The sequence below is a fragment of the Tympanuchus pallidicinctus genome, unplaced genomic scaffold (genome assembly GCF_026119805.1).
Source record: "Tympanuchus pallidicinctus isolate F22 unplaced genomic scaffold, pur_lepc_1.0 scaffold9, whole genome shotgun sequence".
Classification (NCBI taxonomy): domain Eukaryota; kingdom Metazoa; phylum Chordata; class Aves; order Galliformes; family Phasianidae; genus Tympanuchus; species Tympanuchus pallidicinctus.
Window position 1 is genome coordinate 10,231,548 of NW_026294813.1, and position 27,830 is coordinate 10,259,377.

The 27,830-nt window shown below is 39.3% G+C and overlaps 1 protein-coding gene across 5 annotated transcripts in view; it reads right to left on the reverse strand.

The window, feature by feature from the left end:
• The window catches only part of GHR (growth hormone receptor), a 131,328-nt gene that overhangs the window by 68,209 nt on the left and 35,289 nt on the right, over positions 1-27,830 (reverse strand). For 3 of the 5 annotated variants that reach the window (XM_052670361.1, XM_052670356.1, XM_052670358.1), the window contains exon 2: positions 14,063-14,147. Coding sequence is in view for 1 of the 5 variants with exons in the window: in XM_052670355.1 (XP_052526315.1) it covers positions 8,974-9,014 (41 nt within the window). In the remaining 4 variants the exon portion in view is untranslated. Of the gene's footprint in view, positions 1-6,195; positions 6,279-8,973; positions 9,030-14,062; positions 14,148-27,830 lie in introns of those variants that run through there. The other 2 variants (XM_052670359.1, XM_052670355.1) reach the window with 2 other exon arrangements.

Here is a 27,830-nt window from a genome sequence, read left to right on the forward strand (position 1 = left end):
ATAGCTGTGTTGGAGTAAGGTCAATCACAAGTGAATTTAAACACAACTCTTCAGTGGGACGTGAACACAGTCAGCACAAACTGGGGAAGCTAGACTAAGAAAATCCCTGAGAAAATAAATTGTTTATTTAGAGCATACTGAATGGTTTGTATCTACTCTGGACAGATAACAATATTGAATTTGGAGCAAGTCATAAATAGTTCTGCTTATATACAAAACTGTTCTTTGAAGTGGAATTTTTATGTTTAGATAGCTCCTGAATCTGAAAGGACCTAAAGGAAAGAGAAAAATATTACACTTCATTAAACTGTGCCTAAGAAGGAATTTCTGCTTTTGCCATCTCCGTTAACTCACTGTACTCCAAGCACTCCAAATATGAGATTTTTTTTCCCCTACAACCTCCTTCAGTTTCACTTGGCTTGCCAAACAACACATGTGCAACTATTCCAGAACCAAAGGTGGCTTCATACTGCAAACCAAACAACATAACTGAAAGAAGGACTAACCCATAAGATTTACATTTTTCGTATGCTGCCATTTTGTATGTTACCATTTCATTAAATCTCAAACAGGCAAGCACGCAAGAGGTCACAGTGCCCATGGATGAGAGAAGAAGCAAATGCAAATTCAGGCTCACAAATTCTGTGCCACTCTAAAGCATATGTATTCAAATACCAAATATATAAGCATACCCTTGCTGAATTTTTGGGAGGAAATAACTTTATTTCTGGGAGCGCGTACATTCCTTACAAGCTATCTCATGGCAAGATCAGTGGCAGGAAAAGAAAATCTTATTTCCCTGCTTATGTTACAGAATTCATCCAGGTTTCGCTCAATACGCATAGCTGAAATCACATCGCCTGCTCACTCTCACTACAATAAATGCCAACAGTACAGAGTCATTCGCAGATGAAACGAATTAAAAACCTTCAAAGCAACACAATCTAAAGCTGCCACAGACCTAAAGACTTTTCTGCTTGCGTGCTGATATTACAGCTTGACTGAGTCACCATCAACACCTGGATGATTGCCTGCTATTATTGAGTCCTTGTCAGTGCCATATACTTGACTATCTTAAGAAACAGAAGTAATGGATTGCCTCAGTTGGGATGAATAGCAGAACACTCACCTAAGGTCTGTGGTAATTCAGGATATGAAAAGAACATGACATAATACCACAGAAACAGAAGTTATGTGTTGCAAAAAAACAAATCTCAGAGAGGGTGAATTTCTCAAAAAAAACAAACAAACACAAAAACCAACTAAACAACCCAACAAACTCACAAAAACAAAAGACAGCACCACTGGGAAAGAATGAAGGTCTGGCACAAAGCTGCAGTAATTACACATGGTTTGATGCAAATCTGGGTGTTATTAAGAAGTATATCTTCATAATAAACTGAAAGTATGGAATAGAGACAATTCTATGTTCTTAATTACAGCTCTATGTAAGTTAAATCATTTATAACAGATGTAAGAATTCAAGTTGGAAACAAAATCTGTAAAAACAATTACTTTTTTTAAAATAAAAAATTTCTTTTCCCCCTTGACAACTTTATCATATAATTACTCTTACTTAAACTGAACTTAGACTGGTAATAGACCAAATGGTTATAGATTCTTGGATGTTATTTAATGAATCCAGACTTCAGACAATACGCTGGGCTTTTGCTAAAAGCTCTTGTAAGTTAATTCAGCTGCAAGAACTGGAGAATAACTACAAGAACATGGCATTATAATTCTCCCCTCTAAATGCTAGGATTCACATCACGCAAATTAGCAAGTGTACTAACAAGCACGTGGGCAACTATAGCCAATCAGGCTCCAGAACTCTTATTATAAAGAAATCAGCACCTCAGCTCTTCCACTTTTCTGCAACAGGATCAACTGATTATAGGTAGAGATTGCTGCCACTCAAGTGATTATAAATAATTAAGTTTCTGCTGACCACAGTGAATCCAGGTTTGGTTACAGCCAAGCAGTTTTCCTCAGTTTCTTTTAATCACCTTGAACTCAAGCTTGCCCTTCAGATCTCAGAGTATATTTGTTGTCAGGAGGCAGGGAGTTCATTTTTAATTGTATTTATACAAAGCTTTTCTCTTCCATGGAAGATATCTTCAAAAAGCTGCAAAACTCTGGTTAAAGACCCTAGTGTTTATCCTAGACTAATGGAACTACTTAACAGTTCATTAAGATGGGACAAATTAATTACATGGTTCAACTGAATGCTGCATTATTCATGTGCCGCTAATCAGACTAAACACTACATAAAAAGCCTGTAAGACATTAAGGAACTTCCTGACTTAAATACTGAATTAAATGAAAGTTTGTAAGGGAAGAAGTACCGGAACAGAATTTCTAGATGGCCATTTTTGACCCTAAGTGCTCACATATTCACATTGATTATCTGCAGAAAGCAGCAGAAAAGCGTCCACATTTCACATGCTGCCAATTGCTTGGTCAACAAATAATGACTAACTAGTTTAAGAGAGAGTATATCAGTAAAAAGTGCATTTAAATTAGTGCAGCTTTGCGTGTCCTGAAATTCATACAAGTTTTAAGATACGATTTATATTGATTTCACTTACAGCCAAATGAACAAGTAAATATCAGGTACAATTATCTTTTTAAGAAGTTGTCTTCTGTTAAATGATACCAGATTAGCTTCCTGGCTCTATTCCCCACAGTTTTTGTGCTTTAGGTCCATGTAAATCTGAATATATAAACTGTGTGCATCTACCAAAAGTATCTCACTGCTTTGAACAACTGCACACTTTAAAAGTGTTTAAAAACCACTTTACATGACCTCACAAAAAATTCTGAGCTCCATTCTTAATTGTCTAAGTAAATGCAAACCTGAGAGAGATCATATGGTACTATTATGGGGAAAAAATGTTATTTTTTTTACATGCAGCATTGTAAAAGTACATTTTCATAAAGCTGCAAATAACTCATTGAAGACTGCTGTCCAAAGATTCAAAAAGTCACTTAACATCTTCCTCTACTTTCATTGGTAAGATCTGGAAATTAGAATATCCAAACACAGAGTTTGAAGAAAGCTTTGATAAAGTATCTCACATTAAAAGAAGTTGACTATATCCATCACAAGTAGTCTAAAAACACATCAGCATTTTTATTTCCATCCAAACAGGATGTCTATAGCCTTTGTGTTTGAATTAAACACATTCTTGTGATACAGCTATCAACATCTTTTAAGCCAACAGCCATTGGACATAAACTGCTAAGCTGCTCTTTTTCCAAGGCTAGTATGTCCAGTGTTTCCAAACAGAGAAAGAGAAAACAGCTCATTTCATTACCTGAATTAATTCAAATGCAATGTATTTACTGAGTCTTGTGCTTTCTCTTCTAAGGACTCAAAGCAACTTTTCTCCTAGATCACATTTTCAGAGATATCACTGCCATTATTTCAGCCATCTCAATTAGTACTGGTCCTGAAAAAATTCTTCACAAATGTGTTTTTTTCTTTTTAATTTGTGTGCATGTGCTTACAGTCCCTATACATAGCAACCTATTTAAAAGTCACTAGCTCAGCAAAGATGAAAATCATGCAGTTAATCTTCTAAGTAGGCATCAAGGAAGTCTGGTTTTGGAGTAAGAAAGGTAGCAGCTGGTGATTGCAGATGGCAATTAAAAATCTGTATCTGAAACTGAAAGAGCTCACTGAGACTCCATGCCCCTCTACTACTAACGAAAAATTTAAGACCTTCCTGTCAAATAAGCAATAAACAATAGAAATGAGGTTACTAATTTTAATGCTAATTTGCCAAATCTATTTATGAAGAGATCTTTTAATGTTTTCTAACAGTGTTTTCCATACAGTCCACAGTGGGCTCAGTGCCTTCATCCATCTTCACACAAGGAAAGGAAGCAGCTTGCCTACATTTACACCACTGCCCCGCAGTAGAGTAACAAGTGGAGAGCTGCTGTAGCCAGTGATTTATCTGCCCCAGTGTGTTAATGAGAACAGTGAATTTATTGCCAGCCCTCTCAAAAAAACCTCAGCAAACCATAACACAGCTAATCATTTGCATTAAGAGATTAAGAATGGTAACTATTAGAAAGACTAATTCTTCTGAAAGTCTTGAGTAATTAGCAAAACTTTCTTAATAAATATATAGCTCTATCTTGTGAACAGAAAGAATACACAACAGTCTTTAGCTACAGTAACTACTAGAGTACAGTGGATGTAAATCTCTCCCCTCCATATTAAGGGATTAATACAGACACAGTTCTGCATGCATACTACATGCAGAAGAGTAAGCTTAAGCTCAGCTTAAGCCAGGCTGGCTGCACGTGGCAGTACATCTCATTCAAAGAATGTGATAAATCTCTGCCTGCAGGAAGCCCATCATGTTTAAAGACAGTGAAACTTTGGAGCAAATTCAACATTTTTTGTAATGAAAGCAGACAAATGCATTCATTTCTTCATTTCTTCATTCCTATCATTGTTACTTTACACAGGAGCACAAGGGAATGGTTGTCTACAGGTAAACTTGACAAGTTACCCTCCATAAGGGGCAGCTGAGAGTCCTCATCCTCCATCCACTTCCACCAGAATTGTTGCTCATACTCTTGCCAATTTCAAGAGGGCTACTCAACAAAACACTATACCAAGCTAGATCTCACAACTTTTATTAGATGCACACAGTATGCTAAAAATGAGTTGACTAAGGGTGAGGACATTGCACTGTAGCCACAGAAAAGTTTGTACAACCCTAGCAGGATCTTTTCTGCTATCATTGTAAGACTATCATTAGCTCTTTCGTGCAGCCTTGCATCCCCACTGCATCCCTTCCATAACGAAGGAAGTGGCAACACTGCCTTCACAAAGCCTGTAAGCAGAAGCCCTAACAACTGGTCCTTTCAATTTTAATCAGTGTATCAGTAACATTCCCACTCAGTGCTTGGCCCTGCAAACTAAACTACAACTTTCAGTTTCACTACCATGATCATGCTCAGAAACTGTCTATATAAATGAGAAAGAGCTACACAATAGTCCCTTTTGTGGTTGTTACACTGAGTAAGTATAGTATCACAAGTGTATTTGAAACGTACCAGGCTTCTTCCATCTCTGGAAAGACCTTACCATGTAAGTTCAAAGATGATTTTTTGTTTGTTTGTACAAAAGATCCTAATGATCACAGAATCATTGAGTGGCCCAAGTTGGAAGGGATCAGCTGGAAAGGATCTTAAAGACAACTGAGCTCCAACACCTTGCTGTAGGCAGGGTTGTCACTCACCAACTTAGGCTTAGCATCTTTTACCATGATGATACACACCATCTCCTCCCAAAAATGTACAGAACACAAAGCGATCACACTTGAATTGTCTGTAAACAACAGCAGTCACAATGAGGACAGTGGGTCTGACTGTTCCTAAGTCCTACTACACACTGCAATGCAACCTTAGATAAATCATTATCTCCATAGATCATTTTCCCAACACTAATTATACCACAGAATATCATAGTAAACAGAGTCATTAGTTTTGAATTGCTGTGGTGTGTAAATTAGTCCTTATTTATAGTTCATTTATTGCATGCAAATATCTGCAATCAAACTTGATAACAGGTGACTGGACTCACATGCTAGAAAGAATAATGACTCAACAGAATTACTTGAAGACATTATTCTGTTGCTGCTTTCACATATTATATAAGTGATTGCCTGCAAAGATTAGAGAGCTTATGAGTCACGTTATCAGCTAGCTCTGAATATAAATTGATACAGGGTGCTTTAACTACATATAAGAAAAGCCCCACGATCCTTCAAAGATTAGAAAGTAAATCCAAATGTTAGCTATTCTGTGGGTTGCAGAGAACAATTAATGCAGAATTACAGTAGTCTATAAATTACTTTGTTGGTAAGCAAGGTCTGGTTTGGGCTGGCTTTCAATTACAGACAAGCAGGTTCCCTCCAGTCTCAGATGCTCTCTATGGTACACAGAGATTCACAAAAAAGCACAGATCCTGGGCTTAGCCAGGTTTCTCCCAAATAGCTCAGACGGTAGGTACACAATGGCTGTGCCCTTACAGAATAGGAATGTCCTCAAAATGTAGCATTTACAAAACACAGTTGTACTTTAATTTTTCTGTGTCTTTTTCTTTCCATTCCGATTGAAGGGTTTTACTAGATTTTAAGTCTTAATAATTAAAACATGTACAGAGATCAGTACCTGTGATGCAGATAATTGTTCTAGATTTCACTACAAATAGCGCCAGGCATGCTTGTACATATGCTTGAATAATGAGGAAGGATCTGAAGAAGAAATTGAGATTTGAAATGCTGAAGTATTATACCACTGGTAAGTAGGAAGCTTGCATACTATAGTACGTGATTTTTTAGCAAACAGCTTATTTGAAACAACCTGAAAGATACTTCTTCCCCAAAAAGAATTTGTCCTGATGAGAGAAGTATATTTACTTTACTGGTGTGACTGGAAGTCATGTGATATGTTAACAAGCAGCTGTACTAGGAGCTGATGCATAAATCAATGGAGATGATAGCAGAACTTCAAAGAGAAGCATACGAAACTGAAGACTAGCTTACTTTAAGAACAGGATTCTTTAAGTAGTTTTTTGGTTTGTTTGATTTTTGTATGTAGTTAATAAAGCAGATCGTGCCCATGAAAATATGCTATTCAGCTTGTGCCACCTCTACCTGGAAGGGAAGAAATCCATGAAGCCTGTTTGAAACCTTCCTTTCTCGTTATATCCTGCCACCCACAGCCCGAAGTAGAGAACGCTTCTTCTTGTTGCCATCAGTGAAGGGAGATACAGGGAGCTGCTGCTTTTTCAAGAGCAGCACTTGTTTCCCTTTGTTCCTTTTTCCTATTTCTTGGACTCTGTCAGTAATTCAAGCAGAATAGCAAGTGTGTGCCTTCAAGAGGAAAAAAGATGAAAAGAGCATGGTGAGAGAGAATAGCTGCTTCCACTGCAAGATAGGCAAAGGGTGTGGATGGAGTAAAGCGGCCTGCAGTTACTCAGCTAACAGCGAGTCAAACGCAGCGAAGTCGGAATGTCGAGATCAGCATTTCCAAAATTCAGATTTACATCTTGTGTACTTCTGCAATGACCAAACCATACTGACATATTTTTGCTAGTGACATGTAATAAACTCTAGAGTGGTACCTATAGAGTAAGACTTGATTTGTTGCTACGTATTTTTAAGGCACATAAAACCACATATGTGAGGGTAGACTCCCATAGATTTAACTGATTTTCACACTGGCCCAGTGTATTATATTTAGCCTGGAAAATCCGTTTTCCACAAATAATTTTCAAACAGCAAATTTATGAGTTGCTGTGTACCCAGAATTCTATCTTCTGAGCATGGAGCCAGAACAGAAGTGGCTACACTAAGGAGTACAGAGTATTTTACTAAAAAAAAAGTAAATATTTTTTGTGGTATACTTCTGTGCTTACATCCTTAATTTCTTTTCTATTTTAGGCATAGTAGTTAATAAAACATGACTGCCTTCAGACTTTTGCCAGGACATAATACCTGTCTTTGCCAGACTTGTTCAAACTGAATCCTAACTTTGATTTCAAGTCTGCAGTACCATATGACTCAACAGCAGTAGAATTTAACTCTATTTATTTAACAGGAAATTACATTGTTCTACCGATGACTGTTTCATTAACTGGTAAAAAGCAAACACTTCAAATTATATGATGAACTGATAAAACAAAGGCATGAAGAATGACCATAAAGCTAAAAAATAAGAGTGTATTTCTTTTTTATGATTAAGTACATATTGGTCTACTACTAACATTTTTGACTGAGGATCTGGATCTGATCCCGGTCACAAACAAGGGGACATGACACAAACGGTCATGTACCTTAACATCACTAAACAAGTGGCCTGATCAGAAAAGTATTACAGCATTTTAGTATCAAACTGATGGATACATTCATTGTCAACACAGCATTTACACAGTGACATTTTCATTTTAGGCAATGTCTTCCTTAAAGTTAAAAGGCCAAAAGAGAAGCCCTGTATGCCTGTAAGCTTTTCCAGACTGTGGAGGAATAGAACAGAGCCAATTTCATTTCCATACCCTTAGCTTTTCTCAAGCACTTATAGCACCATGAATGGTTTCCATACTGTGTGTGTTGTATGCAAAAAAATTAGCACAGCTATATTTAAAAGACAGAGAGGTGTGCCAACCTGGTAGATTGTGAGTGTTAACAGCTAAAGAGATGCCACTTACTGGAATATTTTACAGCAGTTATTTTACAAACATCTCTGCTACTTCTGGCACATACTAATTTTTTTTCCAGCATATTCAGCAGAACTACCAGCACTCTCAAAATCTAATTCAAGCTCTGCCTTGTGTTATCTTCCACTGCACTGTAAATGTCAGTGAGGCACAAATTACTCTTGCCATATCTATGGGGCACTTTCAATATCTCAGATTTCAAATAACAAGGCATCTGTTTAATTTTTAAGGAAACAATACAATGCATTCATTTAGGATACACAAAATCCTTATTCAGAGCAGAATACTTTGTTAATATCAATCTAGAAAATGTGCAGATGTACATTTCCCATCACACATTGTGCATTACAAGTTTCAATTTCACTGAAGAGCAAAGCTGTAAACTTGCCTCCATACAACTCAGTTAAGGGTTAGCAAAGCCAGGACTATATCAAGAAGTAAATACAGAAGGGCTTAGTTCTTTAATCTGCATGAGAACAGTTATCACGTTTCCAATTCTTAACCTAAAACTAGCTTAACATAAATTGTATAAATTATGGGTATGTGATTTGTAAGTTACCTGGCCAGAATTATCTCCCTTCTCTTATTGTTGAAGTAATCAGTCATAAAATGGCTTATGTAGGAGCAGAACTTAAAAGATCATCAGTTCCAACCCTCCTGCCACAGGCTGGGATGCCACCCACTAAATCAGGTTGCCCAGAAAATGAGAAATGCTCCAGCCCTCTAATTACCTTTGTGGCCCTCCTCTGGACCCACTCCAATAGCTCTGCATTCTTCAATTTTGCAGGCCCCAGGCCTGGACACAGTACTGCAGATGGGGCCTCATAAAAGCAGGCTAGAGAGGGACGATTACCTCTCTCTGTCTGCCGGCCACCCCTCTTCTGATGCAGCTCAGGCCTTCTGGGCTGCAAGAGTACAGCAATGGCTCATGTCGGTTTCTCATCCATCAGGATGCCCAAGTACATCTCTGCAGGGCTTCTCTCTGTGAGTTCTCCCTGTCTGTACTTGTATGTAGGACTGCCTTGACCCAAGTGCAACACTTTGCACTTGGCCCTGCTAAAGCTCATTAGATTATTGTGTTCCCACTTCTTGAGTGGTCCAGGTCCCTCGGGACGGTGTCCCTCCCTTCTATTGTGTCAACTGCACAACTCTGCTTCATGTCATCAGCAAACTTTCTGAGGGTACATTAAATCCCAGTCTATGTGGTCGATAAAGATGTTGAAGAGCAAGACAGACCAGTCCTGGGGGTCTCACAAGCCTGTATTTCCCTAGGTATTCCTTTCTTCTTTTCTTGAAAGAGGAGTGATGTTTCCTGTTTTTCCAGTTACCGGGGACTATGCCTGACAGCCACAATTTTTTAAATATGATGGAGAGCAGCTTGGCAACCACATCAGCTTGTCCCTTCAGAAGCCTGGGATGCATGCCATCTGGCCCATTAGACTTGTACACATTCAGCTTCATGAGGTGGTGTAAGACACGCTTCACCTTACTGGGAGGGATTTTGCTCTCTGACCCTCACTTCGAAATTCAAGGACAGGACAGCCATGAGAAGCCAGACTGGCTGTGAAGACTGAGGCACTGTTCCCTCTGTCAAAATGTTTTCTGTCACATTAGTCTAGACTAGTCAGTGAAAAATACCAAGTAAGAAAGCATCACAGAAATTTCTACCTTAGAATCATAAAATCCTTAAGAGTTGCAAGGGACCTCTCAAGGCTATCTGGGCTAACTTCACTGCAATGAACAAGGACACCACACGTAGATCAGGTCTAGGGCCTTATCCAGCCTCATCTTGAAAGTTTCCAAGAACAAAGCATCCACTGTATAAATAGGCATCCTGTTCCATCTCACTGTAAAAGACATTTCTTTATATCTAACCTAAATCCGTCCTCTTTGAGCTTGAAGCCATTTTCTCATATTCTATCACCACAGACCCTGCTCAAGAATCTGTATCTTCTTTCCTGTAGCTCCCCTTTAGATACTGAAAGGCTGCTCTCAGATCTCCGCAGAGCCTTCTCTTCTCCGGGCTGAACAGCCCCAGCTCTCTCAGTCTGTCCTCGTAGGTGTGGTGTTCCATTCCACGGATCATTTTTGTGGACATGCTCCAACAGGTCTATCTATCTCCTGTACTGAGGACTCCACATCTGGATGCAGTACTTTACGTGAAGCCTCACCAGCGCAGAGTAGAGGGGCAGGATCACCTCCTTTGATCTGCTGGCCATACTTCTTTTGATGCAGCCCACAATACACTGCAGCCCTCTGGGCTGTGAGGGCTCATTGCTAACTCACGTCGAGCTTCTCATAAGAGAGCTCCCAGGCCTTTTTCGACAGAGCGGTGCTCAATCCTTTCATCCCCCAGCTTGCATTGGTAATGAGGGTTGCCTCAACCCAGATGCAAGACCTTGCACTTGGATTTGTTGAACCTCATGAGATTCACCTGGGTCCGCTGCTCAAGCCTGCATCCCATCCCTCTGGTATGTCAATCACACCCCACAGCTTGGTGTCACCTGCAAACTTGCTAAGGGTGCACCTGACTCCACTGGTCAATGTCACCAGTGAAGACATTAAAGAGTATCGGACCCAGTACCAACCCCTGGGGGACACCACTCATCGCTCATCTCCATTTAGACATGGAGCCATTGACCACCACTCTGTGGACTTGGACCTGCAGCCAATACTTTGTGCACTGAACAGTCCACTCATCAAATGCATACCTTTCCAATTTAGAAAGAAGGATTTGTGGGATACTGTGTCAAAGGTCTTACTGAATTTGAGACACATGACATCAGTGGCTCTTCTCTTGTCCATTGATACAATGACACCATCACAGAAGGCCAGTAGGCTAGTTAAGCAGGATTCACCCTTGGTGAACCCATGCTGGCTCTCCATTATCACTCCCTGCCTTCCATCTGCTTTAGCATAGCTTCCAGGAGGAACTTTCCTATGAACTTCCCTGGCACAGAGGTGAGACTGACAAGTTAGTAGTTCTCAGGCACCTCTTTTATGCTCTTTTAAAAAATGGGCCTATTGCCTTTTTTCAGGGACTTCACCTGACTGCTATAACTTCTCAAATATCATTGCGAGTGGTTTGGCAACTATGTCAGCCAGCTCCCTCCAGATTTTGGGAAAAATCTCACTGGGACCCATAGACCTGTGGATGTTTGGGTTCCTCCGGTAGCCACAAGCCTGATCTTTGATCCCCTCCTACCAAACCAAATGTTTGAGGGCTGTGTGGTGAGTGGTTATCAGGGAAGAGAGAAGCATAAAAGCTGTTAAGTACCTCAACCTTCTTCTTGTCTGTTATTACCAGCTTGTCTGAGTCACTCCTGGCTCCTGGTCTTCCCTTTTGTGGTTGAAGTACCTGTAGTCTTTCCTGTTCTTCTTGTCAGCCCTAGCCAAGCTCAGTTCAGGCTCGGTTTTAGATTTCCTGACCCCATCCCTACACACTCTATCTGCTTCCTTATATTCTCCCCATGGTATCTGTCCCTTTTTCTTCTGCCTGTGCATTCTCTTCTTGCTCTTCAGTTTGACCAGCAATTGCTGGTTCAGCCACACCAGTCTCTTGCTTTCCTTTCCTGACTTGCTACACCTGCAGATGGAAAGTTCTTGCACCTTGAAGAACGCCTCCTTAAAGATCTGTCAGATCTGCTCTGCACCCTTGCCCATGAGGACTGTTTCCCATAGTGTTCGGTTGAGTAAATCACTGAAGAGCTGGAATTTAGCCTCCCTAAAGTTTAGCTTCCTAATTTTACTCTTCACCTATCTCATGTCCCTCCGGAGCATGAACTCAAACACAGCATCATCACTACAGTTCAGGCAGTCTCCATTATTGACAACACCAATTAGTTCATTTATGTTTGTGAGCAACAGGTCCAGTATTACATTTCCCTCAGTGGGGCAATCAATTACTTGACTCAGGAAGTCATTACCTGGGAATCCACTATAACTTTTAATGCAGAGTCATACTTGAATGCAACAAGTTTGAACTGCCTTCTGATAAGGCACATGTGCTATGTGAGTACAAGCATTTCCCAAGGATCACACTGCTTTTGTCTTTTCTGGAAATTAAAACTTACTAGCCTTTATTTACAAGAAGCAAACTGAAACACAACACTGTAAAACAAGGTGGCAAGACCACAGAGTGGTGTACCAGTGGTGCTCAGAAGCCTGTCCAGACTCTCTTTTCAAGTTGGGCACTTGAAAAGTGAAACATTTCTTTCACTGATGTTTGTAGAGGAATAAAGACCAGGCAGCTTAGCCGGAGCATGACTGGCTTGCTCAGCGCGAAAAGCAAGGAAAAGAATGCACGGAAGCAGCTTTCTGCATGGCTGTATTGCTGTAATTCAGCTATAAGTCATCCATAAATTTGTTTTTGAGGGTGCTTTACTTATTAGGAGAAAGTATGGTAGCCACAAGAAAAAAGATTTTGGTTTGAGAAGGTCCCTTTCGACAGTACGTTATGCGTTTTTTTTTTTGTTTTGTTTTTTTTTTACAAGCAATTTTTCGCTCTTTTGACCTTTTTATTTTCTTAGTGGAATTGATATTTCCTTATAAAAGTCCCTTGAGTGTAGATTCATAGTACAATGAATACATTCAGAGTTCAATTTGATTTCAGAAACGTTAAAAGGACAGAGTGTTCTACCTGTTATACCAGAATCTCTTGAATTTCTCTTTTATTTAATAATGTTGTATTTGTGTACATTTATATATATGTAGTCAATTAACCTAAATCATAACAATCATAAAATTGTTACTGTACACAGATAGCAGCTGTAAAGTCTTATGTAATCATTTAAAGCTAGATAACAGCTTTTCAGTTCCACAGCATAAGCAATCATACATTTGCAAATCTTGCATCACAGCTGTTGCTGGCAACTGCGAGACCCCCCCGTGGGATGTGACGCGATAGGTCCTCTCCCTGCTCTCTGACTGATGTGTGGCACGTGCCCTTAGGGGCACAGATGAAGCACATAGGTTATCTAAGCTAGAGTTCACGGGTAATAAACGCCATTTTGCTGTTCATCATATTGGTGTGTGCGTGCAGTCATTTGGTCCTGGCCTGGTTTTAGGTCAGTACCGTAGGAGGCAATGCAACACACAGCATATTTTGATGAAGTGTTTTATTCAAATTTTACCCCTATAGTAAATTGATTAAGTCTGTGGAAATGCATTCCAGATATGAATCAGAATCACCACATTAATTCATAGTAAATGCCACTTCACTGTCATGTGAACAAAGATTTTCTATCTTATATTCTAGAACAGATTTCCAGGTTCTCTTCCCTGGAATAATAAGGAATGTTTTCCCACTTGTTTTAATATTGTGCATTTAAAAAAATTAGGTAATCAATAGTTCAAATAACTCCATAAATGAAAAGTGTCCCATTGACACACAGTAAAATAGCTTTTCTCTGACAAGAAAAAAGGGCTTTCAAACACTTGTTTTCAATTATTAATCAATTATTAAGTCACTTGTCTCAAATGCTGGACAATAAAGCTCAGTAGAAATGAAAACATCAGCTTAGAGCAGGATGGAATTGCATAGCCTTAATTCAAATACTTCTGTTCTTTTTTTTTTTTTTTTTTTTTTTTTTTTTTCTCTTTCCTGGGAGGAGGAAAAGTTCAGTGTAGGAAACTTAGCTAAGGATTGTAATCTCAATCAAAATTCCATATACTACATACTACCGTTATGGTCTCCTGCAGGAATGAATCACAGGATTTGTAAGGATTACATGCAGAGCACAACAGGGCTCTACTCACCATATTCTTAGATAACATCAATCATTAAGTAACTTGCAGGTAAGAAAAAAGTTAAAACACTACCTCAAATGTCAGCAGGGGATGGATGATGCTTCACACGTCCCTCAGCTCAACTGCAAAATGTGGCCTTCTCCTGCCATCCCAGCACCTACACAAAATTGGGGGGAAAAAAAAACAAAAAACAACAGATGAGTTCTAGAACATAATGGTGGTGGAATGATGACAGAACAAAATCTTAGTGGAGTCTTGTCACTATCCTTCCATGGGAAAGGCATCTTGGGAAAGGCCCCCAGTTGGGCAGCCTCCATAATGGATCAAGAGGTGCACCTGGGCTTCTCACTCAAAAACTAGCAGCTGCCTGCAATCCCTTTGTCACTGGGGGCTTGCCAAGCAGCAGTATTCAACACTAACTTTGACATTAAAATGTACCAGCACAGATTTAAATGGCAAAGAAAAGTCAAGAAGACCTACCAACACTCATTATCAATATATCTAAACATAACTAAAGCGGATTGGAAAGAAAAAGCAGAATTATAATGAAGAAGATATGGATGAGTATATCACATTCCTAGTATTTTAGACAGTAAACTATAGTGTAGAAACTTATGAACAGCTATTTTTAAGAAAGCAACACTGTGTTTTTCATTAGAAGGACAGTATGAAGCACTCTAAGGAAAACAATGTTTGTTTTGTTCAGAATTGCTGAACACATTACCACTGCCAGTATTTGGCAAAGCAGCAGTATCTAAAATGGTCTTGAACTAGTGGCACTTCTATATTTAAATAAAAATAATTATTAATTCAATATGAATGTTTATTTCTTCTCAAGGAAGAAGTCATTAGTGACATGATTTAATGGTAGACTTGGTAGTGTTAGCTTGATAGTGTGGACTTGATCATCTTAAGGGTAGTTTTCAACCTACATGATTCAGCATTCTTTAGTGTTTTGAAAAGTTGGCAGTGGTGCCTACATTCATTGATTGTTTCATAACAATTTGATTGTTGTGGGTGGAAACCCCTCAAGACCAGAGTTCACAGTATCAAGCTCTTTAAATACCCAGAAAAAGGAAGCAACTTGTGAAAAAACACTGAAATAACTGCATGCATTCAGACTGTACGCACAAGGCCACGCTGCACTAGTACAGTTAGTATGTCACATGAGTTTTCCTTAGCTGAGGGCTAGCACAGGCTTCAGAAAGAACAGCAGAAATTTTGATCTATGTTCACAGAATTTCCAACTTTTTAAGTATTTCTTTAAATGTATGCATAGATGCCTAAACAACGAAGATTTGAATGTAAAATGAGGCAGACTGAGCAAAAATGTTGTATTACTCAGATACTCTTTAGTGCAATTTGTAAAATACTGACAACTGTGTAATTATGTTAAAAGACAACAAACAACTACCAGATGGGAAAATCTTTGAATTGATCATATAACAAGATTAAAGAAATATTTGGTAACATGAGAAGGAATCTTCCATTAAAAAAAAATTTAAAAAATCATTAATAATAGCGATGAAAGTAAAAATAAATTATGCTGTGTATCATAGCTGAAGTGAAACCTGTGATCACGGTTCTTCACAGATACATGCCGTGGAACAAAATAATTAGACATGGTATGCCTTTAATTATTACCTCTTTCACATTTTGCAATAAGCACAACTAACACTGCACCTCACAGGAAGAGCCCACTCACATTTTATAAGGTTGAGGATCTTACTGTCCCATTTTAACCTCATCCAATAAGGATTTTTAAAAACATTTGTAAATTTTGGAAAGACCTCTTAATCTCACTCAAACAACTGATCCATGAGCCATAACCCTCATTTTCTACGATAAAGAACAGTTACAGAATCACAGAATCACAGAATCACCTGGGTTGGAAGGGACCTCAAGGATCATGTAGTTCCAACCCCCCTGCCTAGCAGGGCCACCAAACATCCACATTCAGATCAGGTTGCCCAGGACCCCGTCCAACCTGGCCTTGAACACGTCCAAGGACGGGGCATCCACAACCTCCCTGGGCAGCCCGAACCAGGGCCTAACTACTCTCCTTGTAAAGAACTTCCCCCTAACATCCAACCTAAATCTTTCCTCCTTCAACTTGGATCCATTTCCCCTAGTCCTGATGTTGTCAGCCCTTCTGAAGAGTTTACTCCCCTCCTGGGTGTAGGTTCCCTTCAGGTATTGATAGGCTGCAATGAGGTCGCCCCGCAGCCTTCTCTTCTCCAGGCTGAACAAGCCCAACTCCCTCAGCCTGTCCTCATAGGGGAGGTGCTCCAGCCCCCTGATCATCTTAGTCACCCTCCTCTGGACACTTTCCAAAATCTCAATGTCTTTCTTGTACTGAGGGCTCCACACCTGGACACAGTACTCCAGATGGGGCCTCACAAGAGCCGAGTAGAGAGGGACAATCACCTCCCTGTCCCTGCTGGCCACCCCTCTCCTGATGGAGCCCAGGATCCCATTTGCCTTTCGAGCTGCCAGAGCGCACTGCTGGCTCATGTTAAGTCTCTCGTCCATCAGGACCCCCAGGTCCTTCTCTGCCGAGCTGCTCTCAAGGACCACTTCTCCCAGCCTGTACGGGTGCCTGGGGTTCTTCCGGCCCAAATGCAAAACCTTGCACTTTGCCGTGTTGAACCTCATTAGGTTCACCCGAGCCCAGCCCTCAAGCCTGTTGAGGTCCCTCTGAATGGCATCCCTTCCTTCCGCCGTATCAACCGCACCACTCAGCTTGGTGTCGTCAGCAAACTTGCTGAGGGTGCACTCAATTCCTTCATCGATGTCATTAATAAAGATGTTAAAGAGCACCGGTCCCAAGACAGACCCTTGGGGGACACCACTTGTTACCGGCCTCCACCTGGACATAGAGCCATTGACCACCACCCTCAGGCTGAACAAAACAGTAAAGACTAAGGCAGCTGTTGACTGAAGCAGGTTAACTAAGAGTACTGACAAATTCCTGTTTTAAAACACTTGTTACAATATTAGCAAGTGGAAATGATCTCCATGTGACAAAATCAGAACCTTACTACAAAGACAAAGGCAAAATTCTTCCAGGAGCCTTTTCAAAATATTTTGAAATCCTGCTCAATAGCAGAGAAGATCTTAGCTACCTTATAGGCAACAAAAAGGACATGCCCTAATTTCTGCTTAACTAACTGTACTCTGAATATTTTGTTTCACTGTTGGTAGCTAGTGGAGATAGCACAGGGATTCCATGCAACAACATTGCTAATTTGCAATGTTGCCATTTAGAACAAGCCTTCAAGTGTGAAGACAATCACATGCGCACTGGATTCTGACTCTTTATCACCTGTGAAAAAGAGGTGGTATGGCACACAACATAATGAGCAGCCATGTTTTCAATGATTCTTAGAAAAACTGCAACTTCAGTGAAAGGAGAACATGGATTATCAGGAAGAAACTGCAAAGGTAGTAATTTTTTCACAGACTTTTTTTTTTTCACAGTAGAAGTCATTTATTCTAACCTGTGTGGCAAACAAAAGGATTGGAATACAGAGTCAAAATTGGACCCATCCAGGATTCCTTTGCCTCCTAACTAAAAACGTGCAATTCTTTAGTGGGATGTCAGGGTCTGTGTCTGTTTCATCTCAGCACCTAACCTGAGAGAATAACAAACCTAAGAATGTGAGACGGACACAAACATTTCAGAGGATTTTTCATTCTTCAAAACAGTATTCAAACAATTCCACCTTTGTAAAACCAATCAAATAGCATTTTCAGCATTTTCAAATAGCATTCTATGGTTGGTCTCAAGGCAGGCAGAATGAGTTGCTTCAACGGCTATGAAGGTAGGAAGGAACCTGTTGCTTACAGAGGAAGCTAACTAAAATTAAGCTCTTGCTTGAAGGGAAAGCCTATGCAATGCATTGCCTCCCAGGAGATTTCAGCCATATCAGAGAGGTAGACATCTAACTGTGTGTACAGCCTACTACTTCCCTTCATCAAATGAGCTGCTCCAATACAATGCTGCTCAGAGAGCACCAGCTCTGCATTATGGCTTGGATGTCATCTGAATAAAGGGAAATGCTGTGGCCTCCCTACCAGCTCAAGTTTTCCCATGTCACTTGTTAACTTTATAAAGGCTGTTTCATCCACAGATCGAAGAGGTAAGGTAACTAGAGGTACAAATCAGCACATACGTTCTATGTTCTGCTGTTGCCTTTCTTCACTTTAGAGTGTGTATTTCTCAATATAAGAAATGGGAGGGACAATGCCCTAAGACTAGAGAGGCTAAGTGTTGTCGCTTCATTTATATGTGCTTCCAACCACAAGGCAATGCGCCTCCTTTTTATAGTTACATGTATATAAGTGCACAATTATACAGTCATGCTGACACTATATTACAGTATTTACTTCAATTGATCTTGAACAAAATAGAGCTACAACTTATGTAGAAAACTTGACCGAGGCACCAAATTTGAATCTAAAAACTAAGATGAATGATCTAGGCTTATAGCTGAAAAGGCACAGTTAGCATTAACTTGTGGTCACTTGCATTGTCCAGAGAACTTGCAAAGTATTCTCAGTCTGGTTTACATACTACACTCTTACATAAGCATGTACACAAAAGTGTGCAAAATCAAAACCAGCTTCATGCTTAGTTTCAGAATTACATAATCACAGACACAGCAAGGTTGGAAAAGACCTACAAGATCATCTAGTCCAACCATCCAACTATCACCAATAGTTCTCACTGGACCATGACCCTCAACACAACGTCCAAACGCTCCTTGAACACCTCCAGGGTCAGTGATTCCACCACCTCCCTGGGCAGCCCATTCCACTGCCTGACCGCTCTTTCAGAGAAGTAAGAGGAGGCATGTATTTGTGTTTGATCTTTAGCTATAAAAAATACAACTGAATGCTTGTAATAAGCTACATGCATATATATGCCCATGGGATTTGAAGGAATGCACATGAAAGTGCTGAGGAAGCTGGTCAATGTCACTGCATGCAAGGCCATTCTCAGTGACATCTGAAAGGCCAGGGAAATGTGGAGAGGTTCCTGAGGATAGGATGCATATCACTCCAATTTCAAGAAAGGAAAGATGCAGAATGTTAAGAACTAAGGACTAGTAATTATTACTCCTGATCCCTAGGGATCTCATCTTGATCTCTTGAGAAGTGATGGAGAAAATAATCCTGGAAAATATTTTGAAATATATATAGTACTAGAAGCAATTGTGAGTAATCAGCATGGAGTTACGAAGGAAAAATAAAATCTGATAGCCTTCTACAGTGAAATAATTAGTTTGCTGGATAAGGGGAAAACGGTAGATATTATCTTGAGTTCAGCAAGGTTTCCAACATCACCTTCTCTGAAATTTTTTCACTAACAAATCAAAGTACTGCACAGGGAAGCGGATCGTGAAATGGTCTGAAAACTGGTTAGCATACCAGGCTCAAATGTATTATCAGTGGGAAAAATTCAGCAGGTCAGTCAGTGATAGAGTCAATATTCAATACTGACCAAGAGTTAACTCTTTGCTGCAAGACATCCATAGCAAATCAGAGAATCATAGAATGGCTTAGGTAGAAAGGGACCATGAAGATCATCTAGTTCCAACCCCTGTTGCCACTGGCAGTGTTGCCAGTCACTAGATCAGACTGCCTAAACACCCATCCAACCTGGTCTTGAATGCCTCCAGAGATGGAGCACCCACAACCACACTGCACAACTTGTTCCAGTATCTCATCATTCTCTGAGAAAAAGATTTCTTCAGAACATCTAACCTAAATCTTCCCTCTTTCAGATTAAAGACATTCCTTCTTGTTCTGTCACTATCAGACCATGTAAAATTCAGTCACACTCCTGCTTGTAAGCTCCCTTCAAGCACTGGAAGGCCGCAATGACATGACCCTGGTGCCCTCTCTTCTCTAAGCTAAACAAGCCTGAATCCCTCAACCTTTCTCCACAGGAGAGGTGTTCCAGCCCTTCAATCATCTTGTCTCTCTTCTGGATTCACTCCAACAGCTCTTCAGCCTTTCTGTTACTGCAGACCTGAGGCCTGGATGCCACTGTTCCAGATGGGGCCTCACGAGGGCAGAACAGTGGGGCACAGTCACCTCCCTCTCTCTGCTGACCATCCTTCTGATGCAGCCCAGGATGCAGGCTCACATCAAGTTTTTCACTGATTGGGATGCCCAAGTACTTTTCTACAGGGCTGCCTCTATGAGTTTTTCTCCCATTCTGTGCTTGTATCTGGGATTCTGCACTTGGCCTTGCTAAACCTCATTAGGTTCTTCTGTTCCCATTTTTTTGAGCATGTCCATGTCCTGCTGGGTGGAACCTCCCCTTCTATTCTGTCAACTGCACCACTCAGCTTTGTGTCATCAGCAAATTTGCTGAGGGAACACACAATTCCAGTATGTTGTTGATGTTGAAGAACACTGCTCCCAAGACAGACCCCTGAGGGACATCACTTGTGACTGGCCTCCACCTTTATACAGAGCCATTGGCAATAACCTTGTCTGTAACCTTTCAACAAATTCTTTATCCACCTAATACTCCAGCCTTCAAAACCATACCTCTCCAATTTAGAGATAAGGATGTGATGCAGGATTCTGTTGTCCTTCCTTTGTCCACCATCAGTGTTGTTATTCCATCAGAGAAGGCCACCAGACTGGTCAGGCACATTCTGCTACTGGTGAAGCCATGCTGGCTGTCTCAGACCAACTTTTCATCTCACATGTGCCTTAACATCTCTTCTAGGAGGATCTGCTCCATGATATTTCCAGGCAGAGAGATGAGTTTCACTGGACTGTAGTTCTCCAGGTCTTCATTTCTCCCTCTCTTGAACATGGAAGAGAGGAAGAACATGATGTTTTCCTTCTTCCAGTTACTGTGAACTTGTCCTGACAGCCACAATTTTGCAACAGTGGAAATTTCCAAATATTTTCAGATATTCTCTTTGAAGAAACTTTCATGCACTACCAAGCCCTTCTACCCTTCTTAAGTTCAAACTTCTTACTGCTTCAAATTATTTCTGAAACACAATAACTCACACCCACAGATGAACAACCTTATTTGCCACTGTGAGGTGACTCCCTGAATTCTCTAATAAACTTCTTCTCTGCAAGGGGAGTTTTTCAAGGAAACACTAACAAAATGCAACAGAACCTTCTAGTCTCTTTGTCTTCTTTTTTCTTTCTTTTTTTCCCCCTCTTTCTCTATCCAGATTGTCTTTTTTTTTTTTTTTTTTTTTTTTTTTAATTCTTTTAAATCCTTTTTTTTCCTCTTTCCTTCTTCAACCCTTCCACTTACCTTACCAGCATTCCCTGAATGAAGGATCACACTCTTTTTCCCAGTCAGAGCCTTTTTTCTCTCCCTCAATCCCTTCATATCCCTAGGGGTCTAACAATAAATCTTGCCCTTCGTATTTTAAATACTTCATGGAACCACATTTCTGTTCAGAGAGATTTGGCAGTCTTTGCCTTCTTGACATCACAATAACTGGAACATCTTAGCAGCACTAAGCTAAGGAACAACTTGCATTTGTTTTGACACTCACAGTAGGGATGAAAGGTGAATTTACATTTTATACTGTATTATGCTTACATAAGTATAGCTTTGTGGACAGGAGATCTCAGGAGTTTAGCACAGAATCAAAATTACTTTTTGGGTTGTAAAATGAGCCATCAGCACTATTAAGGTTGTAAACAGATGAGTAGTCCAAACTTCATAGATAAGCTTACACTTCACTTGACATACACTGTAGATGCTGTGCTTTGCCTTATCAAAGCAGAATTCAGGCTGTCTTACACGAGCAAAGCGTGTCACATTCTCATCCACAGTTGTTCATGTTCTTGAATTGAAAGGATGTTACCAAAAACATACAAAGTATCTGGAGATCTGGGCAGCTGGAAATCCATATCTACTAGTTGAAACTGTTGTTAACTTATCAGTAACTCAAAAGGGAAACTTTTACATTAAATTAACAGGGATGCACCAATTACTAGCTGAGAAGAAAACTGTATTCCTCGATCATTGTAGCCAGTTTTCATGTGCACGCTTAAGAGACTAACAAACCTGAGAAAAACAGAAATACAGAAAAAATCTTATACTATGCTTGAAATGAAGATCAGTTATTTACTAGAAGCTGAATGAACAAAACCTACATCCAACTTGCTTTTCAAATGCGGTATCACAGAATCAGAGAATAGTTCGTGTTGGAAGTGACTTTAAAAGTTTCAACGTCCCTGCTGTTCCATCCTCTAGATTAGGTTGTCCAGGGCTCTATCCAGGCTGGCATTGAACACCTCCAGGGATAAGGCATCAACTGCTTATCTGGGCAGCCTCATAATAAAGAATTTCTTCTTAATGTCTAATCGTCTTGATTCTCAATTCTGCCTACTAGATTTCATAAGATTGACAAAGACACATTTTTCACAAGATTTTCAAAGATTTTGTAGCCTCCCCAGAAAATCTAACCCAGCACATGACTATCTGTGCCACTAGGAAAGTTATCTGAATGTAGATCCCAAGTCCTTCTTCATGTAAATCAATCCCTCTATTTTTTTTTTTTTTTCTCTCTGCATGTGTGAATGTGTTTCTGTCTGTATGTTCCCTACTTTTTTATCATATTCCTTTACTTATGCACAGACCACTGTACTTCACCAGCACTCTAAATTAAACTATTTCTTTCAATCAACCAAGCCTTACAAACTGCTGATAACTTTCAGTTAGCCCAGATCTTGCATAGCAGTGTGAGGTTTTACCAAAGCAAAGCTGAAAAGATTACTTCATGCAGTTTTCTTTTAGCTTTGTATCTCCAACTTCATCTGTATTTTGTCTATCAGAATAACATTGTTGACTCATGATCATCCAGCTCCAGATAATTTTGTGAAAACTGAAATGCCAGGCCTTTGAATAATAGTTTCCCTTTCTCCCATCATCGCCCATCCCTTCTTGATTAAACATTTCTAAATACAAAAATTACATATTAAAAATAGGGGGAAATAGCTGTTAATTTTAACTAAACAATAAAATGAATGCAAGGATAAAAACTGTGCTTCAGGGACTGCAAGACTGCAAGGGACTGCAGGACTGTAAGAAGGTAGAAGAAAATATTTTTCTTACATATTAAGAAAATCACCTATTAAATGCATGATGCCAAAGTAATCACTGCTTTACAAAAAAACACGTAGCATATGTCAGTATTTGGCAAACTGTGAATACAGAAACAAAGTTTACTGGATCAAAACCACTCATGACTAACCAGCACAATGTGTGAACAGTTTAGAACTCAAAACTACAGAACTTAAAATGGAGAAATACAAAATTTATTTTAAGCTAATTTGTATCTTATTATATAACATGGTCGAAGTTAAAATCTCTGTGGCTCCTGTTCCCTCTCTATTCTGAGAAATGGGGTAAATACATACTTCAGGAGAGTGTTTTTGAGCACAAAGAAGGGAGATTTGGTAAATTTGTTCGCACAAATTAAACAGAATATAATTCAACCTACATTTTAATGTAATTTGGTCATTAAGTGGTGCAGCTGCTATTCTAAGCATTATTATAGTTCTTTGGTTTTAAATGACTGGCTTTATGAGTTCCTCAAGTAGCTCAAATGGTTTCAAATGATGTACTATCTTTGAACCAAGGCAGTGGCCACATTGTTCAGCCTTCCCACAATGCAATAGCAAACCCAAAAAGTTCAGCCATTCAATTTTCTGCCACAAAGAAAAGCTAACTCTTGTCATTACGTAGATTACTTTCAGCTCCATATGTTCTTAGATTTCCCCAATACAAGAAGAAAACAGAACTGTTGATGAGTGCTCAAAATTATATAGCAAGAAACTATATATGCATACTTTGTTTATTTCCATACTCTAAATGTGCTTCTGTTGTAACTCTCTTCTGATTAAAAAAAAAAAAAAAAAAAAGACTAAATTTTGAAGAGATATCTATTTAGGAAGTCCATGGGAGCTCTAAGCAGACACTTAACAATGTTTTTCCAGACTTTGTAGATTATTCAAGAAATTCTGCTTGTTGGTTTTAGTCTTACTTTTGTACACATTTTCAAAAGCTTCTCAGAGTTGAATGTGAAGCAAGATTCAACCAGCAATCACATCCCCTTCTAAAGTTCGCAGTGAAGGCACTCAGCATTTTATCTCAGAATCGAGTATTGCATTTGGGAAGATCCACCTCATTATCTCAGTAACAACTGAACACAGAATGACTCGTCTCTAACTCTCATGGTGACAGAACCAGAAGAGATTTCTTGTGTCACAAATTTTGGCACCTGTGCAGCAACAAATCTGCATATTTTTATTCAGCTCAATTTTAAAAGCAGTTCTTATTTGCTTTTAACTAATAATAATAGAAGAACACAACTCTAGAATACCTCTCTACAAATCAATCACAATAAGGCATCTTTTGAGAGAATGTATGGGTATACATATGTATATATTTGTACCACACATCTGTTTTGTGTCATGACTTCTTGTCACAGATGTTACCCTTGAAAGTTTACTCTAAGTCCTGCATTCAATTTTCATGCATATTTTGCAATATTCAGTTTTAATAAATACTGCTAAGGCACAGAGGTTATATAACAAACTCCCCATCAGTGATCAGTAGATTACAAAAACTACCTATTTGACCAAAATATGCTGAATTTTGATTGCTTTATGATACTATGCCTTTCCCTCCCTTTACAAACATAATTTAGTAAACACCACAAAGCACACCTGCACCTGGTGGGATAGTCCAATTAATGTGGATTTACTAGCCACCCCTGTAAGATCTCCACACTGCATCTTTTGTTGTGAAGGCACCATGCTGCCTATCTGATGCAAAGTCCAAGCCAAAGAGCATAACTATCAAAAACTAGGGTTTATTTCACATGGATAACTACGAAAGAGCATCCGCAGCAGAATAGTTTGTGTGCATGTGTGACAATTAACACAGAAGACTGCCGTGAATAACTCTTTCATAGCATGTTTTCTCTGAGGTGCCAAGTGAGACCATGAATATTGTGTAATTCACATTTTCAGCCAATTATTTCTGCACTAACATAGGCTTGTCTCTCTTCTAAAAATATTAAATCAACAATCTTAAATCAGACTCAGGAATTTAAAGCAGCCTATTTTGAGGGCTTGGCAGGAGTATCACTGATGGCAATATTCAGACAGATTCCTGCATGTAGCCAATATGAGACTATATTAGGAATATAAACTTACTTAGGTATTTACGTATATACACATATGTAATATAACATAGGCACGTTTCAGCAGTTCTCTCAGGTTTGTCTAAATGCTATATGACATAAATGCAAAGTAATGGCAAAAGTTAATAAAATTCATTTAATACTTTAAGTGAAAAGAAACGGAAAATGCTTCTTTTTCCCATTTCAGTACACATACACCACAAGGAATTCCTGAAGACACCACTGTATGCCAAATCAGATAATCTTTAATAACTTCCTCATGAAACACTTACAGCTTGTCAGTAAATTATATCACTAAAGAGTTAATAAAATTTGCTGTTTTCTTCCACTTTCAGGGTATGTTTTCTGATGTGTTTTTAAACTTAATCACCTCCGTATTAAGAACTTAATGTTATCAAGACTTCCAAACTGAAATTAATGCCTCCTATTTATTTCCACAGAAACTACAATAAAGCTCGATCATGCTATTTGATAGAGCAAACTTTTGGCTACAAAACACTGTTTTTCAAACCAATCACCACCACTAGTGATGCATTTTCACCAGCCATTAACAAGTGCCTGCATGCTGAGCTTGTCAAAACCAGTACAGCTATCTGGAAGGTGGCTTGCTCTTCACTTCACTGTTGCCATCACTGAAATGCATCACCCGCTGCCTCACATCCACTATGTTCACATTCACTCTTCAGTCTCTATAAGCATTCACTAATAACGATGAATGTCAGTGGGTACCATTTTTTCCTGCATGGAGGAATTCAGTGATGCATCCTGCTTCATCCACATTTCCATGTCAGACACCATTTTGTCAGGCTGCCCCTCTGCTTCCTCATGTTGTCACGTGGCAACACCATGTAAGACGATGTTGGTGGGAGGGTTCAACCTATACTGCCCTACTACCAATATTCACCTCTGATGTCATGGGCCACTACCATAAAATAGGAGGCATTACTTTTGGAGCAGCCCTTGCACAGAAAAAGTCCAAAACAAGCAGATCTGTTTTGTTGCTTTTTTTTTTTCTTTCATTTCTTTCTAATCTCAGATCATTTCAGAAGTTTTCATAATAATGGAATAATTGATGCTGAAAGTAGCTAAGTGGGAGATGTTACAGAGAATGCTCCTGGGCATAACAATTACTCCCCATAGAAAGAATGTGCATTTATACAAATGCAATTTATGATTAATTGTTCTTCAATTTAATGGTAACTTTTTCATTTGTACTGTATTCATTTTTCTAAGCCTTTCCTCTGAATCCTCTTTAATTACCAAATCATTAATTTAATGAAGCTCTAATTTATCTTGTCAGTGTTTAAGAAGCTAGACTAAAGGATAAAAAGTTATACTATTAGTTATGCTATAAGTGTCTGAAAAGACTAATGAAAATTAGTTATTTCTGTAAGCAGTTCTATACTGAGCATGAAGAAAAGCAATTTTCTTGAAATAAAACCCAAGCACAATTTAAAAAAATAAAATACCAAACTCAAACAGACAACAAATGATCTACACACAAAAACAAAAAATACATCATATTGTAAAGAAATCATTAAAAAAAAATTCAAACAAATTTCAACTGAATGTTTTCTCCTTAACTCTGGTGCATGGCATTTTCCCTTGACAAAAACAATGAAGCAGCTAGTTTGACAGATCAGCATGTGTTATACATCCTATATCACCTTCAGTCTGAAAAACGACGACGATGACAAGTATAATTTTAGTATTTGGTCACAAATCTAAAAAGCCCCTCTGTAGGGAAGATCTATGCAATCTGCCTAAAGCTCTGCCTCCTTCTAGAGCCAATTAACACTAAGTCCTCAGACCACATGGTGACGTCAGATTGTTTTGACAACTTCATGATCTGTAACTTTTGAGCTTCTCTGAGTGTTCCGTGGTCCGGTCCTTTTTAAAATACTTCTTACTTTGGTTGCTGATTAGTCAGAGACCTAAAAAAAGAAACTGTTACAAATGCCTCGGGTTGCAATAGAGATGTGAGCGCTTCTCATAGTGCTAAGTGGTTTTCTCCAAACAGCTCATGCATTTTGTATGAAAATGAGCACAGAGAGTCAGGCTCAACTAAAGAAAGCTGTAGTAACCATGACATGAATCTGTAGTATCTCTCCCGTTCTAGTTTTTCTTGATAGTAGCAATCTGTTCCTGTAATCTCAGCCTAACTGAGGACCATTGGCACAAATCAGAAGTGTTTCAATCAGCAAATAATCGAATTCCTTTGATAATTTACATAGGCAAGTAATTTTCAAGCAGCAGGCTAAAAGCACATCATCTTTTTACAGAAGAACACACTGACACCATATTTCAAACTGCTTTAGCTGCCACAATGATTATCTGATATGGCAGAGTGACAGCTGAATGTCACGACCTTCACTACTATCTTCAAGAGCTGTTCATACTCTTGATGAACTGCTGCTAGTCATCTTTCAGATACTGGATGAAGATGACTTTGCAGATTGTGATGGACAGTGTGTTTCCAAGAAATACACCTGCTGTTAACAAAGTGGTGTATTTAAAGGGACAAACCTGTCTGTTGATATATGGAGTTGTGACAGCGCAATAAAGAGCTCAGCTGACACTATGCTTTAGACAAATTGAAAATGGGTGTCAAAAACAGCCCAGAAACAGGC